Source organism: Delphinapterus leucas, chromosome 21, assembly GCF_059928025.1.
Source record: "Delphinapterus leucas isolate spDelLeu-1000000601 "Yukka" chromosome 21, BTC_Dleu_Yukka2, whole genome shotgun sequence".
Taxonomy (NCBI): Eukaryota; Metazoa; Chordata; class Mammalia; order Artiodactyla; family Monodontidae; genus Delphinapterus; species Delphinapterus leucas.
In genome coordinates this window covers 32,740,739-32,756,884 of record NC_143149.1, presented here as the reverse complement: position 1 = coordinate 32,756,884, position 16,146 = coordinate 32,740,739, and the positions used below count along the sequence as shown (strand labels likewise).

The following is a 16,146-nucleotide window of genomic DNA, read 5'->3' as shown; positions in this document are numbered from 1 at the left end:
AGGAGAGGACTCAAATCAATAAAATTAGAAATGAAAAAGAAGTTACAACAGACACCACAGAAATACAAAGCATCATAAGAGACTACTACAAGCAACTCTATGCCAGTAAAATGGACAACCTAGAAGAAATGGACAATTCTTAGAAAGGTATAACCTTCCAAGACTGAACCAGGAAGATAGAAAATATGAACAGACCAATCACAAGTAATGAAATTGAAACTATGATTAAAAATCTGCTAAGAAACAAAAGTCCAAGACCAAATGGCTTCACAGGGGAATTCTATCAAACATTTAGAGAAGAGCTAACACCCATCCTTCTCAAACTCTTCCAAAAAATTGCAGAGGAAGGAACCCCCCCAAATTCATTCTACAAGGCCACCATCACCTTGATACCAAAAGTAGACAAAGATACTACAAAAAAAGAAAATTGCACACCATGCAAAAATCCTCAACAAAATACTTGCAAACAGGATCCAACAACACATTAAAAGGATCATATGCCATGATCAAGTGGGACTTATCCCAGAGATGCAAGGATTCTTCAATATATGCAAATCAATCAATATGATACACCATATTAACAATTGAAGGATAAAAACCATATTTTTGATTCTTCTGATCATCTCAATAGATACAGGAAAAGCTTTTGACAAAATTCAACACCGATTTATGATAAAAACTCTCCAGAAAGTAGGCATAGAGGGAACTTACCTCAACATAATAAAGGTCATATATGACAAACCCATAGCAAACACCATTCGCAATGGTGAAAAACTGAAAGCATTTCCTCTAAGATCAGGAACAAGACAAGAATGTGCACTCTCACCACTATTATTCAACATAGTTTTGGAAGTCCTAGCCACCGCAATCAGAGAAGAAAAAGAAATAAAAGGAATACAAATTGGAAAAGAAGAAGTAAAACTTTCACTGTTTGCAGATGACATGATACTATACATAGAGAATCCTAAAGATGCTACCAGAAAACTACTAGAGCTAGTCAATGAATTTGGTAAAGTTGCAGGATACAAAATTAATGCACAGAAATCTCTTGCATTCCTATACACTAATGATGAATAATCTGAAAGCAAAATTAAGGAAACATTCCTATTTACCATTGCAACAAAAAGAATAAAATACCTAGGAATAAACCTACTTAGGGAGACAAAAGACCTGTATGCAGAAAACTATAAGACACTGATAAAAGAAATCAAAGATGACACAAACAGATGGAGAGATATACCATGTTCTTGGAATGGATGAATCAACATTGTGAAAATGACTATACTACCCAAAGCAATCTACAGATTCAATGCAATCCCTATCAAATGACCAATGGCATTTTTTACAGAAACAGAACAAAAAATCTTCAAATTTGTATGGAGACACAAAAGACCCCGAATAGCCAAAGCAATCTTGAGAGAAAAAAATGGAGCTGGAGGAATCAGACTCCCTAACTTCAGATTATACTACAAAGCTACAGTAATCAAGACAATATGGTACTGGCACAAAGACAGAAATATAGATCAATGGAACAGGATAGAAAGCCCAGATGTAAACCCACGCACCCATGGTCAACTAATCTATGACAAAGGAGGCAAGAATATACAGTAGACAAAAGACAGTCTCTTTAATAAGTGGTGCTGGGAAAACTGGACAGCTACGTGTAAAAGAATGAAATTAGAACACTTCCTAACACCATACACAAAAATAAACTAAAAATGGATTAAAGACCTAAATTTAATACCGGACACTATAAAACTCTTAGTGGAAAACATAGGAAGAACACTCTTTGACATAAATCACAGCAAGATCTTTTTTGACCCATCTCCTAGAGTAATGGAAATAAAAAGAAAAATAAACAAATGGAACCTAATGAAACTTAAAAGCTTTACACAGCAAAGGAAACTATAAACAAGAGGAAAAGACAACTCTCAGAATGGGAGAAAATATTTACAAGCGAATCAAAGGACAAAGCCTTAATCTCCAAAATATATAAACAGCTCATGCAGCTCAATATTAAAAGAACAAACAACCTAATCAAAAAACAGGCAGAAGACCTAAATAGACATTTCTCCAAAGAAGACATACAGATGGCCAAGAGGCACATAATAAGCTGCTCATCATCACTAATTATTAGAGAAATGCAAATCAAAACTACAATGAGGTATCACCTCACACCGGTTAGAATGGCATCATCAGAAAATCTACAAACAACAAATGCTGGAGAGGGTGTGAGGAAAGGGAACCCTCTTGCACTGTTGGTGGCAATGTAAATTGTTAGTGTCACTATGGAGAACAGTATGGAGGTTCCTCAAAAAACTAAAAATAGAATTACCATATGACCCAGCAATCCGGCTACTGGGGATATACCCAGAGAAAACCATAATTCAAAAAGACACTTGCACCCCAATGTCCATTGCAGCACTATTTACAATAGCCAGGTCATGGAGGCAACCTAAATGCCCATCGACAGACGAAGGGATAAAGAAGATGTGGTACATATATATACAATGGAATATTACTCAGCCATAAAAAGGAACAAAACTGGGTCATTTGTAGAGACGCGGATGGACCTAGAGACTGTCATACAGAGTGAAGTAAGTCAGAAAGAGAAAAACAAGTATCATATATTAACGCATATATGTGGAATCTAGAAAAAATGGTACAGATGAACCAGTTTGCAAGGCAGAAATAGAGACACAGATGGAGAGAACAAACGTATGGACACCATGGGGGAAGTGGGGTGGTGGTGGTGGTGGTATGAATTGGGAGATTGGGACTGACATGTATACACAAATATGTATAAAATAGATTAATAAGAACCTGCTGTATTAAAAAAAAAAACTTCTTAGATTGTACACAACATTTCTGTCTTCTGGTGCCAGACCACCTTGTCATAAGCCTCTTGTCTGTCTCTCTTTTCTTTGAGTTTCCAGACATCACATCATTTCTTACTCAGCTGATTGGGGTCTCAGTGAGGTCCTTGTTTTTGTGCCCATCCCTGGATCCACTTGGGTGATAAGGGGTCGGGGGCTGGTGACTCATGATGCTGCAGAGGAGGGGGCCACAGCAGAAACAGCATCAGCTGGGAAAGCCCTGGAGGAATTCTGTAGGAATACTTCCTTCCAGTTTCCCTGTGCCCAGTTGGTCTCCGTGTTATCTGGGCCTGGGCTTTATCTCTCTTCCTTGAAAGCAAAGGCCTTTGATACAATTTTCTCAGGATGTGATTTCACCAAAATTTATTTTCATTTCTTCGTTTTTTTTTCCACAGGAATCTTGTGACTAAAATCAATGCTCCCATTGTCATCATAGCAGCCTCCCTACTCCCACTTTCCCCAGAATCCAGGAAAGAGAAAAACACTCTCATGCTAATAGGAACACAAAGGCCCGTTCCTAGGACCAGGATATTAACTGGTCTGAGTCATTTGGTTGTGTTTCAACAAAGCTCCGGGGGGCATCTGCTGGTGACCAGAAAACTCTCTCCTTTCAATCCACAGCTCTTGGTCCACCTCAAGACCCCATACGTACTATTCCATTGTATATATGTACTAAGGGATCATGTTTCTAAAGGTGAAATTGCAGGCACCCTGGCAGGGGTGGGGGCAGAATGGGGGGTAGGACTCTCCCTACCCCCTCTTTAATCACATGCTGCCCCTCATCCCCTCCCCAGTAGGGTCTCTGCCCTGGCTTTCTGAGCCCTTACCCAGACTGCTGTCTCTATGTGATCTAAGCATTTAAATGGGATCATTCATCCTCTACAGGAGCCCAAATTAAAGTCCTATTACCACCTCCCTTCCACCCTGCTGAATAGAAATGGCAAAAAAAAAAACAACAACAACCCTCCAAGCATCATCATGGCAAAGCATGTTACAGGAAAGTAGACCGTCTCGAGGCACAGCCCCTTCCCACTGCTGCAGCTTATCCGATGCTGGTCTGTGGATAATGCTTATGCGCAGCCAGTGTACCTGACTCGGTCCCCCATTGCCCCTTTCCTGTAACAGCCATTGGCGGACCTATGGCTTGATAAAAATACGGAAAAACAGTTCAACATTGTCCACGACTGACTTATTGTCCCACCGCTCAAGCAGCTCTCATCACTTGACAAATATGAGCATAGTTAGGACCAGAATACGGGACAGCCGGCCAGTCACCCCACGCTTTCCTCATCCAGCCTCCTGCGCCCTCTCTGGCATCCTTTCTCTTACTTCTCTCTCTCCATAATGGTGCCTGGTGCTGGCTAGACATCGACATAACACATGCCGCCGACTGCACCCTGGGATGTGCCAGGGATCTCGTGTGCAGTGTCTCTCTCTAATCCATACATGACCTCAGATGCGAAAGTTCAGCGTAACTGAAAAACTTGACTGAGGTCACATCCCTCATTCCTGATAGAGCTGATTCAAGCATCGCGCTTTCCCCGACACGGTGCCCCCTTATTTATGAGTCCTCTGCAAGGGGTTACCGAGCCCAACGGGGGCATTTACATTTAAGAACAAACTCCAGAACACTGAAACGCTTCCCCGGTGTCGGGGGTGGGGGGGAGGGGTGGAATTTCCGGCGTGCGCAGCCACGTTTAGGCAGAGCGTCGGCTCAGCGCCCCAACCTGTATCCACAGCCCAGCTGGAGAGCTCGGGAGCCGAAAAGACCTCAGCGACCACGGATTCACTTTACAGAATGATTTCCCCCAAGATGACAGACCTGGGGAGTGGCTGATTCCAGGCTGCGGCACTTTCCACTGCAGGTGAGGAGGTGGAATCCACCCACCTGTTACCTGTGTCCCCACCTGTGTCCCCACCCCCCAGGTGCTCCAACTCTGGCATTTCCTCTGCCCGGAGGGCGGCCGGTCCACCAGTCTAGCCGTTCCGACCTCTTGTGTCCGGAGCGGCAGAGTTACTGCTGGAGATTCCAGAAGAACCCTGTCCCCTCCGCGTGTGTTTGTTTAGAATTGTAAACGCCTGTTTTCCCAGTGGGGGTTTTAGAGCTAGCAGATCCTCAGGTTCCCTTTAGGAGTTCGAGACTCGGATTCTTCAGGTCCCGTCCAACTCGCAAATTGCTGTGATTCAAAGACATCAGAACCGTGAATAATCAGCCTGGCCTCAAGCCAGGATGGGCAGTGCTGCTTTCATGGAACTTCCTCCCCCTCTTTATATAAACAGGCCCGCCCCGGTTTGGCTCCTGTGGCGTTGTCAGCTGGGCATCCTCCCGCCACAGAGAAGCCCGCCCACCCGGAGCCACTGACCCCACCCCCTGCCTTGAAATTTAAAGGAGGCGGGAGCTGTGCAGGGGCAGCAGAGCCGAGGTCCTGCAGAGCCTGGGGCTGAAGAGGACGCTCTCGGAGGAGGGGAGAAGTCTCGCGGCGGTGGTAGGTTGGATTCTGTGCTTCTCTGTACCCCAGCTTCTGTTCTCTCTCTTAAAAGTCTTTCTGAGCCGATGAAGGAATGTCTACACCGAAGGGCCGACTTTGTAATTCAGGCCAAAAGGGGATTAGCTAGAATCCTCGTCCATGGGGAGATTTCTTTTTGAATGTGCATCTCGTTGGGATGGGCTGAAGTGTTTGCAGGGGCCAGGTCGTCAGGGGAAGAGAGAGGATAGAACGGTTGTGTTTCCTGGAGAGGAAATCTCTGCTTGCAAAGGGGAAAGTGAAAAGAATGATACAGAAATGCTCTGAATAGTCAATGGGCACACCTTATGACTCACGGGCAAGAAATGTGAAATGGGCTGATAGGGTCGGAGCTGGGAGGGTCCCTGGGGGGCGGGGTCTGAGCCCATGGGGAAACTGAGGCTGGGCTGGGCAGTGAGTGAGTTGCCCACAGAGGATTCACCGGGAGGGAAGTGCTGGGTGGGAGGGAAGTGCTGGGCGGAAGAAGTGGAGGACAGTCCCAGGGAGGCCTCTAATCTCCCCCCTCGTCCCCCACCTCCACGGCAGGTTTTTTGCCTGGGGTGCAAGGGGTGGGGCTGTTGGAGGACTTTTCAATTACAGGGGAAAATAACAGCCGTGTCTTCTATTCCCAGAGCACTCTGCAGGGACCATAGGAGGCTCTCTAGGCATTCAGTGCTATTATCTTTATTTTCTTAACCTCCCAAAGAGGGAGGGTAGGAGGGCAAAGGGAAAGGAAGGAGCTCTCAGGTAACTGAGGACAAACTCAAGCCCAAAGCCGTGTGGTAGTGATGACTGATGTCGATAGCAATGGTGGTCTCCTGCAGCAGCTGGTGGATGACAGAAAAAAATTACATGTGTGTGTGTATGTGTGTGCAATCCCATGAAGAAATTCTGAAACACAACCGTTAAGTGGAATTCCCTCAAAAGGACTTCCTAGCAATTCTTGTCAGTGGACAGGAGACTCATCCCGGGATCTAGACACTGACTGGTCCAGAATCAATAGATGACGGTCAGACTGGGCTGCCGGGTAAGTGCTTCCTGTGAGAGCAAAGCCAGATGGGGCACACAGCAGAGACGCCGTGAATATTGAAATAGAAATAGCTCCATCCTACCCATCAACTGATTCCACCTAAAACGTTCTCAGAGACACCAGCCTTGAATCACTCTTGTCACGAGCAGGTGACAGGCTGCTCTCTGCCTGAATGGCGCAGTCTCTGTGCAGACTCTCCAGGACCATCTCAGTTTATTTTGTGGATCCCCATATCAGAGTCTCCCAGTGATGCTGCTGCTCTCAGGTGCTTCTGCACCAGCCTGGAAAAGTTCCTGCTTCGAGGGGAAGATAAATGATCCCGTTACTAGTTTTTGCTCATGGAGGCGGAACCCTTGGACCTGGGGACCTAGCATGTTGGTGAGCAGAGCTGGTGATCAGTATATTTCAAATGATTGTAACAAGCAACCCAGCCACACCCCTGGTGGTGTGACTTGAAGCCACCATCACCATGTAAGGCTTTTGTAAATGGGTAGTTGGGAGGAGCAGTGCTGGCTTTAGATCTTCCAAAGCTTCCAGAGCTTGGGCAGGTTATTTGGATCAGAGGTTGAGGTGGCAGCATGATTCATGGCATTAATAGTGGGCTTAGTTCCGGTCAAAATTCAAAATCCACGTGCTTCTCTGAATACCGAGTATCTGGTGGGGAGGGAACATTTGGGTTTTGAGCTAAAGTGTTCAGTTTCGATGACTCTTTGGCATCTGCAGTCTCAGAGTAAAATTCCTATTTTCTACGAGTGATTTTCAGCTCTGTTCTGATAAGATGGCCATCAATGAATGACCAGAATATTCTGTCCATTCCTTCTCTGGGCCATTCGCTTTGCACAGAGAAAAATTCTGTCGCTAGTTTCAGGTGGTAAACCTCACCCTAGTCGACCAGCTCACAAAACCAAGTGGTGAGTCTCCAGTGAAGCCAGATAAAAAGCGAGGATGCTTTAGACTCACGGAAAGTTCCAGCTAGAAAGAATCCTCAAGACCGTCTGCCCTGGCTCAACCCCAAGTCCAGCTACGTGGTCTCCTGCTGTTGGCTTAGGTGTCTATTTACATATAAGGACAGCACATTCTCTTAGTGAGATTTTGTGCATTTTACATTCCACTTTCCTTCCTGGGAAAAAGACTTCTGTAGAAGGGTGTAGAGGGAAAGATAAGCCTTTTGATCGCCTGAAAGTTAAGACCTCTGATGAAGGGAGAAGGAACCAGGTGCCGAGTCCATAGCAGGCATTTCATAAACAGTTTTTGAAGGCACGACTCAGGCAAGCTCTGGTTCTGATCGTGATTCCCCAGGAAGTGCTAGCGGCTGTTCTTCCTGTGGAACTGATAGAGTCAAGGGTCCTTAGCAGCTGCCCACACCGTCCACACCAATAGCCATGATCTGGAAGGTGAGTCTTGGCCGTGGGCTCAGCTGAGCTGCACAGGAGGGCTACGTGACGCTCCTGATACATACACAGTGGCTTGGAGAGGTTTGGCCTGATTCCACCTGGAGCCTCTGACAGACCACTTCAAGGTCAGGCTGAACCCAGATACTAGGAGATCTTTGTATTAAGAGCCTTTTTTGTTTCTTATAGAGTCGCAAGGATTCCTTTAACTTACAATTAGACATTAGGGAATCCAAGTTGAACTCCTCCCCCAAGGCCCCTACATCCCTAGGACTCTCGGGCTTTCCAAGCCACACTTCCTCCTAGGGACGCCCTCCAAGGGAGAGCCTGGGGTGTGTGACTCAGACTCCTTTGCCCAAAGAAAGGTGTTCGTGCTGGAGATTAAGAGGCTCTGGCTGCCTGCTGCCACTACTCGGGGCCCCAAACAATGGGCCCATCTTGGGCCAGTGACACCTCTCCAGTGCCTGGCTCACTCCTGCCTTTGTTCGACAAACAGCTTATATAGTGTCCATTCCAGAAAGCCCACTTCGACCAGCGCCCACCTCAACAAGAGTGACCTGCATCCCCTCCTTCACGTCCCAGCAGGACCCCCTCTTCCTCTGTGTGCCAACCTTCCACCCACCCGACCCCCACATGTCACAGCACCGATCTGTGGGGTGTGCTTGTCTAGTTACTTGTCTGTCCCCTTCCTAGACTATGAGGTTTTGTGGATGGAGCGTATGTGTCTTTATACCGCAGAGCCCATGCCTGGTGCATGGTTGGTGCTCAGGTTTCTTGGTGATACACAGAGTAAATCACCTGTGAATTCAGGAAGAGAGGAAACCAGAATGAGCCAGGGCTCGGGTCAAGGTGGATGGGATGGGGAATCTGATGGCACCCAGGAGGCTCCCAGGCCCCTTGGTTAGAGGCCTCTAACGGGGGGGGGGGGGAGGTGGGGAGGGGCTCGGCAGGACGCTAAACCCGGTACCCTACTATGAATAATACAGAACAGAAAGCCCACCAATAACTGGTCTCTGCTGGTTATTCACATGTGGTCATGTCCACGCAAAAGAGGAATTTGTTCTATTTTGCAGCAAGAGCCAGTGTCTGCCACCTGGGCTGCAGAGAGAAAGGGGAGATCTGGTTTTGTTTTCTGAGAAGCTCCAGTTTCCTTATTTTTCTTGCCTAGTGTCTCTGGTTTTCAAACATTTGCATGGTCTGCATCAGACAGCCCTTATCAGTACTGAGGGCCTGACCTTCCAGCTGCCTCGGCCGCGAACTCCACCTTCCTCTCAGAGGCCAGAAGTGGCCCTGGCGTGTGTGGTGTAAGTAGGCCTGGGAAAGGTGAACAAAATAACAGATTGAAAATCGGATAAAAGAAATCACCCCATGATCCAGGAAATAAGGGCTCCAGTTAATACTGATCTGTGCACATAGCTGAAGGGCATGAAACTTGACTTCAGTCGTAAAGAATCCAGTTACAGGTTATCACAAGATCTCCAGATGATCTAGGAGACAGGACTTGGTATTAACACTTGAACTTGATGATGACCCCATAGAACTTGGCTTCCCTTCTAGTCAACGTTCCAAGCAGAAGCTGTGAACTTTGGCGCTTCCCCCGTCCTAAGGGCGCTCCTGGCAGTAAGTATTGTAGAGTTAACTCTGCTGTGCGCAGGCCAGCAACTGGGGGCTTTACCTGCTTCTTCGCTAATTGCCACCACAGTGAGGCAGGGTGGAAAGGACTAGCCCATTAGAAAACCGGGAACCACATACAGCCTGTAAGCGGTGGTTAGAGTTTGAACTAAGGCCCCAGAGGCTATGCTCCCAGCATTCCAGCCAGCAGCTCCTCTCCACAGCAACTCTGAGCACATTAACAACACGACAGTCCAGCATCAGGACCCAGTAAGAGTCGTGGAAAGAGCAACTGTTGGGTTTTCGGTAGAACCGAGTGTCTTGAGACCCTACTCCTCCCTTTACAAGACGAGTCACGTCAGAGCAAGTTCCTTATACTTTTTTGAAGTTCAATTCTCTCATCCACAAACATGAGATAACAATATTGATTTAAATGATTCAATGGATGCCTGGCAGGGGGTCACAACTCCCGTACCAGATGAGTAAGTGGCATTCATCCACACACATTTCTCAAAAATGAGCTATCGCAGTCACTTTCATGTGAGCCTCATAAAATGTGGATGGAGTTCCGCATGTAGCAATACAAGGAAAGCCCCTGCTAATTTTCTCCTGATTTACGTGTGTTGAAATCTGGAAGGAGACTGAAGAATTATCAAATGATTGCGTATTTCATTCCTTGTGGTAATGCTTGCTTTAGGGAGAGGAAGGAACAGGTGAAACGAGCTCATCGCTGAACAAGATTCTCCCTTAGATTATCGTTCGATTGCAGGTTTGTTGAGATTCAGACTTGGGGATGACATGTCCTTGCACTGACTCGTGAAGTTAGCTTTGCCAGCTGAACCTTCTGTTTTCTTTGCAAGGGTCTAAGTTTATAAGGAAAGGATTTCTTTTGTTTTTACTGTACAGGAGGCAAGATGGACTTCTATTTTCCTAGACCCACAGCTGCACTCCCTGAGTTCCTCCAGATAAGCAGGGTTACCTGGCAGACGGTGGAGAGGTGCGGCAGTGGCAATGCTCAGGACAGATTGTTCTGGGTACGTTGATGTCGTATAAAACTTGGACACAGGTCATGTGCCTATATTTTGAAGATGCTTTGCAGGGAATTCTGCCCTGAGTAACAGTGGAGATGGGAGTGGATGGGAGGTGCCAGGAGAGGATTTTTATCCTACTTACCTCACTGGAATCAATCCAATTAGATAAGAAACAGACTCCTCTCTTTTTCCTTAGCTATAAAGAGTTCTGTTCAGGAAGAGATTACTTTTTTTAAAAAATTACTTTTTAAAAAAAATTTTATTGGAGTCTAGTTGATTTACAGTGTTGTGCTAGTTTCAGGTGTACAGCATAGTGATTCAGTTTATATATATATATATATATATATATATACGCACATTCTTTTTCAGATTCTTTTCCCGTATAGGTTATTACAGAATATTGAATAGAGTTCCCTGTGCTATACAGTAGGTCCTTATTAGTTATCTATTGATATTTTATATATAGTAGTGTGTGTATGCTGATCCCAAGCTCCTAATTTTTCCCTCCCCCCTCCATGTTTCCCCTTTGGTAACCTTAAATTTGTTTTCAAAATCTGTGAGTATGTTTCTGTTTTGTAAATACGTTCATTTATATCACTATTTAAAGTTAGATTCCACATATAAGTGATACCATATGGTATCTGTCTTTCGCTGTCTGACTTACTTCACTTAGTATGATCATCTCTAGGGAAAAGCTAAGAATTGCTTCTGTGATGGCAGTTTTGGGAAATGGTTTTTACTCTGAGAGCATGAGCTCTATAAAAAGCAGGACCTGTATAGGTGGGACCAGAGCTACCAAGCTAACGGCTCCGGCCCCGGGCTCTGACGCTGGTCCAGACACAGGTGTGCTTTTGTGGGAGCTCAACCCCCTTTCCAAAGCCGGCTTCCTCCTCCCATCTCACTTCATCTCTTGCCCTGACGTAGTGACATGCCTTTGCTGTTCCAAGGCGTTCTGACCTACCGTTTCTTTTCTAATTTGTTGGCATCCCTCCTGGCATGCTGGTTGCCCGGGGCAGGGGGAGGGGAGGGCAGGGCGGGGAAGGTGTTGTTTGTCTTAAGGTCCTGAGTCATTTTGGAGTATTGGTGCCCTTGGAGACTGACTCTCTCTTACTCAGATTTCCAGAGAGAAGCTTTGCAAAGCAATAACATCCCAAAAATCCTCTTTACCAAAGATTAAGGTAGCAAACCTTGCACACTGGTGCAAAATTTGATAACAGTTTCAATTTACCTTCATCTTTCCCTTGCAATTTCCATGGGCCTCCAGCTTGCTCACATTTCTGCCTTTTTCTTGCTGCCAAAAGTAGACACTGCAAGTCCTCAAGTTCTTTAACTTCTGGGCAATTGCACTGTTCGTACCTAGAATCACAGAACTCGATTGATTGACTGCTTTGGTCCAGACCTTTACTGCAGGTCACGTTATGGGATGTGGTTGAGTGTTTCCATGAAAGTACTTATCCGCATGTATAAATGTTTCACAGGTCACACAGCATCTGTTCTCACAATAGAAACCACAGAATGTCAGCCCTGGAGGAAGCCTTGAGAGTCTAGCCCTCTTGGTTTTGCATCCCTGGGAGCAGATTTGATGTCTCAAAATGTAGATGCTTTTTGGAAGGGCAGCACATTAGTTTTTATGCAGTCACACCATATGCGAATGAGCGTATCTGTTCTTTCCCTAAGAGCAGAAATTTCTAGGGGCAGGTGGACAGAACGGGTCATTGCAAAGGACAGTGAAAGACCCTGAGGACAAGCCTCCACGGCATTTCCCCAGACCCTTCCTCTGGCTGTCCTGCTGCCATTCCCATGGCCTCACCCCACCCAGACTCTAGCCGTTACAACTGCTGCCCATCAATCAGCATTCCGCGTGTCACCACTGCAGAAAGGAACCCTGTGCTCCTGGCTGGCGTGATTAGTTTCCCAGCCACAGTGGCACCCTCAGCTCCTGGAGACTAACCCTCCTCCCTGGTTACCACACCACTGTTCTTCCCTGGAGCAGTCATCATTCACAGTTGTTCAGAGGTCAGAGAACAGAGTCACTTTGTCTCTGCAGCCAAGCAGGATCCAGCACCGCTTCTAGGCAGGTCGGGGGTCGCCCTGGAGGCAGAGGTTGCAGGCTGGCCCCACACAAGGATGCCCGCCAGCTCAGCCTGCGAATCCAGGCCACGCTTTATTTGCCACGTGTCCTGATGTTTCTAATTTGCACAGATTCTTTGTCAACTTGCCAAGCTCTGCATCTACTGAACTCCATCCCCTGAGAGGGTGCCTCTTGCAAATCTACAAAACTTGACTTTATGTGCCAGGGGGAGCTGCCAGGGCCGGGGCTTTGGGAGCGTGGAGACCACGGGCCTTAGAATCATTCCATACTCCCCGCCATGCAGTGATGCTTCCAGTGACTCAGGGATTCTAGTCCCAAAAGAGTCTGTCATTCTCATGGTCTTCTTTTTACTTGTCTTTCCTCCGTTCTTCCCTCCCTCCCTCCCTCCCTCCCTCCTTCCCTCCTTCCCTCCTTCCCTCCTTCCCTCCTTCCTTCCTTCCTTCTTTCCTTCCTTTCTCCTCTTACTTCCTTACTTTTTTAGTTCTTTGATTCTGGGAAACTATTAAATACAGCAAAAGGAAAGGAGCACAGAAAAAATTACAAGTCTTGTATTTATAAAATGAACCTCCAAAGGACTTCTTATGCTTATTCCTCAAATCCCCCGCTCCTACTGGCCTCACATGGGCAACCGGCGCCTCTCCCTTTGGTGGGAGCTTGCGGTCCAGGGCTGAGGTCCGCCCTGGCATGGACCCCAGGGTCCTGGGTCCGGTCTGCTTTGCTGGGGTCACTTGTTCTTTGTCCAGGTGCTGCCCCCAGACCTCCACACCCCCTGCCATCTCTACAAGGCAAAACCAGGACACAGTTTTCCTCCTTCCCTCTCACTCCCTTGTCTTGGGAAGGCACTGCTTGTCTGCAGGCGGGATGACTCATTTATTTGTCATCCTCTCACCCCACTTGGCCCGTCCAGCTGCTTCCAGCCCCTTTGTGCAGTGAGGAGGGATCCATCATGTGATTTGTGTGAGGCTCTTAGGCACTGGATCAGCTCCAGGCCCAGCAAGGCCAAACGAAGCAGAGGACTGATAAGGACTGATAGAAGAGAGACAGGCTCCAACTGCCCCAGAGCAGAAGAAAAAATACACTCCTTCTGCTGATTCTTTAGCTGCAAAAGGGTCTGAGGCCATGCAGCTGTTGGAGCCTTTACACTCAGCCCTCAGTGCATCCGTCCCCCCACCTGGCTCCCCTTCCCCCATTTGTCCAGGGAATGCAAATGTCTTAATGCTCCACTTGGCACTTTGCAATTTTCCAGCATCTAGACTTGTGCTCCACTTAGGATGACCTTGAGTTCTTGAAATTACACAGTAACTTGACGGGCATCCACCGCGTATGAGGGGAATGAACTTGCTGGAAGCCCTGGCTGGTTGGTAGGCGAGATGAAGAATCAAATTCCCTGTTCTCGGGCTCGTTCATTGTTTGATTCAGAATTTGCTCGTAAAGCCCTGAGAGGGCAGAGCTCTCCCATCGCCAAGGCTTGGCTGAGATAATGCAGCTGGGACAACCTAGAAACGTGAAAAATGATTAACAGCAGGAAGAGAGAGGGGGAATGTGTTTAAGAAGACCTATTTTAAAAGGTTATAAGTACTGGGTTAAAATTAAGAAGGGGAATTGAAGAGGAATTTGGGGAAATTTTGACAAAGGGGAAATTCGAGGAACACTGAGCAAGAAATTCTGGAATGATCGCCTGTGATCAGAAGACTCCCCCATGGGCTCCTGTTCGGATGCCCTTGACCCCCTAGTTCTTCCTTCTGAAACTGCCTGGAACCAGTGTGTCGCAGCAAGCTTCCTGCAATGAGGGAGAAAGGGGCCCCCAAGAAGTGCACACCGCCCTGCCCTGCCCGGGACAGGGCCCTGGGCAGCCGGATTGGAACAAAGACCCAGATCCTGGCTTCCTTCTGTTTCCTTCACAGTAGGGGAGGGTGTGCTGGTTGGCAGGACGCCCTCTGAGCCTGAGGAAACTCTCTGCCCAGACTGTCCGGCCCCCTCCGCGCCCCCCCACAGCTCCGTGCCCTCCTCTGCCTGTCACCAGCAGCCCCGGAAGGTCACTGGGGCACAGAGCATCTCCCACCATCTCCCTCTATGTTTTCATCCTCGCTCTGAAGGGAGCTTGTGGTTGAGGGGACAGCACCTCCGACAGGAAAGGAGCCCGAGCCAGCGCCAGGGTCAAAGTCCCGGACGTCTCTGAATCCGAGGGACCCTTCGGATGCTTGGGATGAGGGGGAGGGATGGGACCAGAGTTGTTGTGACTGAGGGGAAGTGAGTCAAGGGAAGAAAAGCCCTGATTTAATTCTTGCGGACGAGGGAGTGAGTGGAGCTGCCAGACCACAGAATAACACCCCAACCGACTAGCCCACCTCGGGCTGCTGAGGGTGCAAGCACCAGGGCAAGGCACACGGGGCCAAGGATGTGGGTCCAGGAAGGTCTGAGTTTGATGACCAGACCAGATGTCTCCCCTCCTTTCTGCAGATCTGCACTTCACAGGCCCCGTCTATAAAAGAGAGGCTGGTTTCCCGATGGAGCCGGGGGGGGGCTGTGGGGGAGTTGGGGGCGGGAGACTTTCCTTTGTTGGACAAGGAGGCATGGACGCTCTAAGTGGAAGAGCTCAGGCCGTCTGAGGCAGGCTGGCTCTGAGATGTGCCAGCAACAAAATTCCTACGGTTTCCTCTAAAAATGTCAGAGCTGAGACATTAGTCAACCCCAGGGCAGCAGCTGGGTCCATCTAGTCAACCCCAGGGCAGCAACTCACTTCAAGGGAAACCAAACCAGCACCCTGAGGTCCCAGGCTGCCAGGAAGTGCCAGAGGTGGTCTCAGCCTTCAGCCCACAGAAACGTCTGGGCAAAATCATCTTCCAGCAAGCCCTGACCATCATCGGATGGATGGATAAACAAGATGCGGTTCATGCAGATGGCGGCATATTATCCAGCCTTAAAAAGGAAGGAAATTCTGACCCATGCTATGATACGGATGGACCTTGAGAGCATTATGCCCAGTGAAATAAGTCAGACCCAAAAGGACAAACACTATATAAGCCCATTTATATGAGGTACCTGGAATAGTCATAGTAAGTAGGATGGTGGTTGCCAGGGGAACGGGGAGTTCGGGTTTCCCTGGTACAGAGCTTCAGTTTGGGAGGTGGCTGGTGGTGACGGCTGCACAGCAATGTGAAGGAACTTAATGCCGCTGACTTACACTCAGAAACGGCTAACATGGTAAATTTTGTTATGTGTATTTTACCGCAATAAAAAAGGTATACGGTAAGAAGACACCATCCTTCAGACACTTGCCGTGGCCTCTCCTGCCGTGGGCGCCGACGCTGGGGGGGACCGGCAGACTCCTGCACTTCGCTCTCCTCTTGGTCCTGTCACATCACACGGTTAAGGTTTCTTCCCCTCTTCTTCCAGAATTTAGGGGACACTGAGGAAACGATGAACGCAGTGAAGAGAGAGATCTTGTGTGTGCTGCTGCTCTGTGGAGCTGTCTTCAGTTCACCCAGCCAGGTGGGTGTGCCCTCTTGTCTGTGCTGGCACACACCTGGACACACTCCCCTTGGTGGACGATGCTCAGGATCCAGGCTTCCAGCGGAACCCTAGGCACTCGTTCTGACTTGAGTAAACAC

The 16,146-nt window shown here is 47.9% G+C and overlaps 1 protein-coding gene across 1 annotated transcript in view; it reads left to right on the top strand.

The window, feature by feature from the left end:
- Positions 1–4,527: 4,527 nt before the first annotated feature.
- PLAT (plasminogen activator, tissue type) overlaps positions 4,528–16,146 on the top strand; it is a 23,802-nt gene continuing 12,183 nt past the window's right edge. The window contains exons 1-3 of the mRNA XM_022571311.3: positions 4,528–4,741; positions 5,157–5,362; positions 15,932–16,027. Coding sequence (XP_022427019.1) covers positions 15,956–16,027 — 72 coding nt within the window. The 5' untranslated portion in view covers positions 4,528–4,741; positions 5,157–5,362; positions 15,932–15,955. The remainder of the gene's footprint in view (positions 4,742–5,156; positions 5,363–15,931; positions 16,028–16,146) is intronic.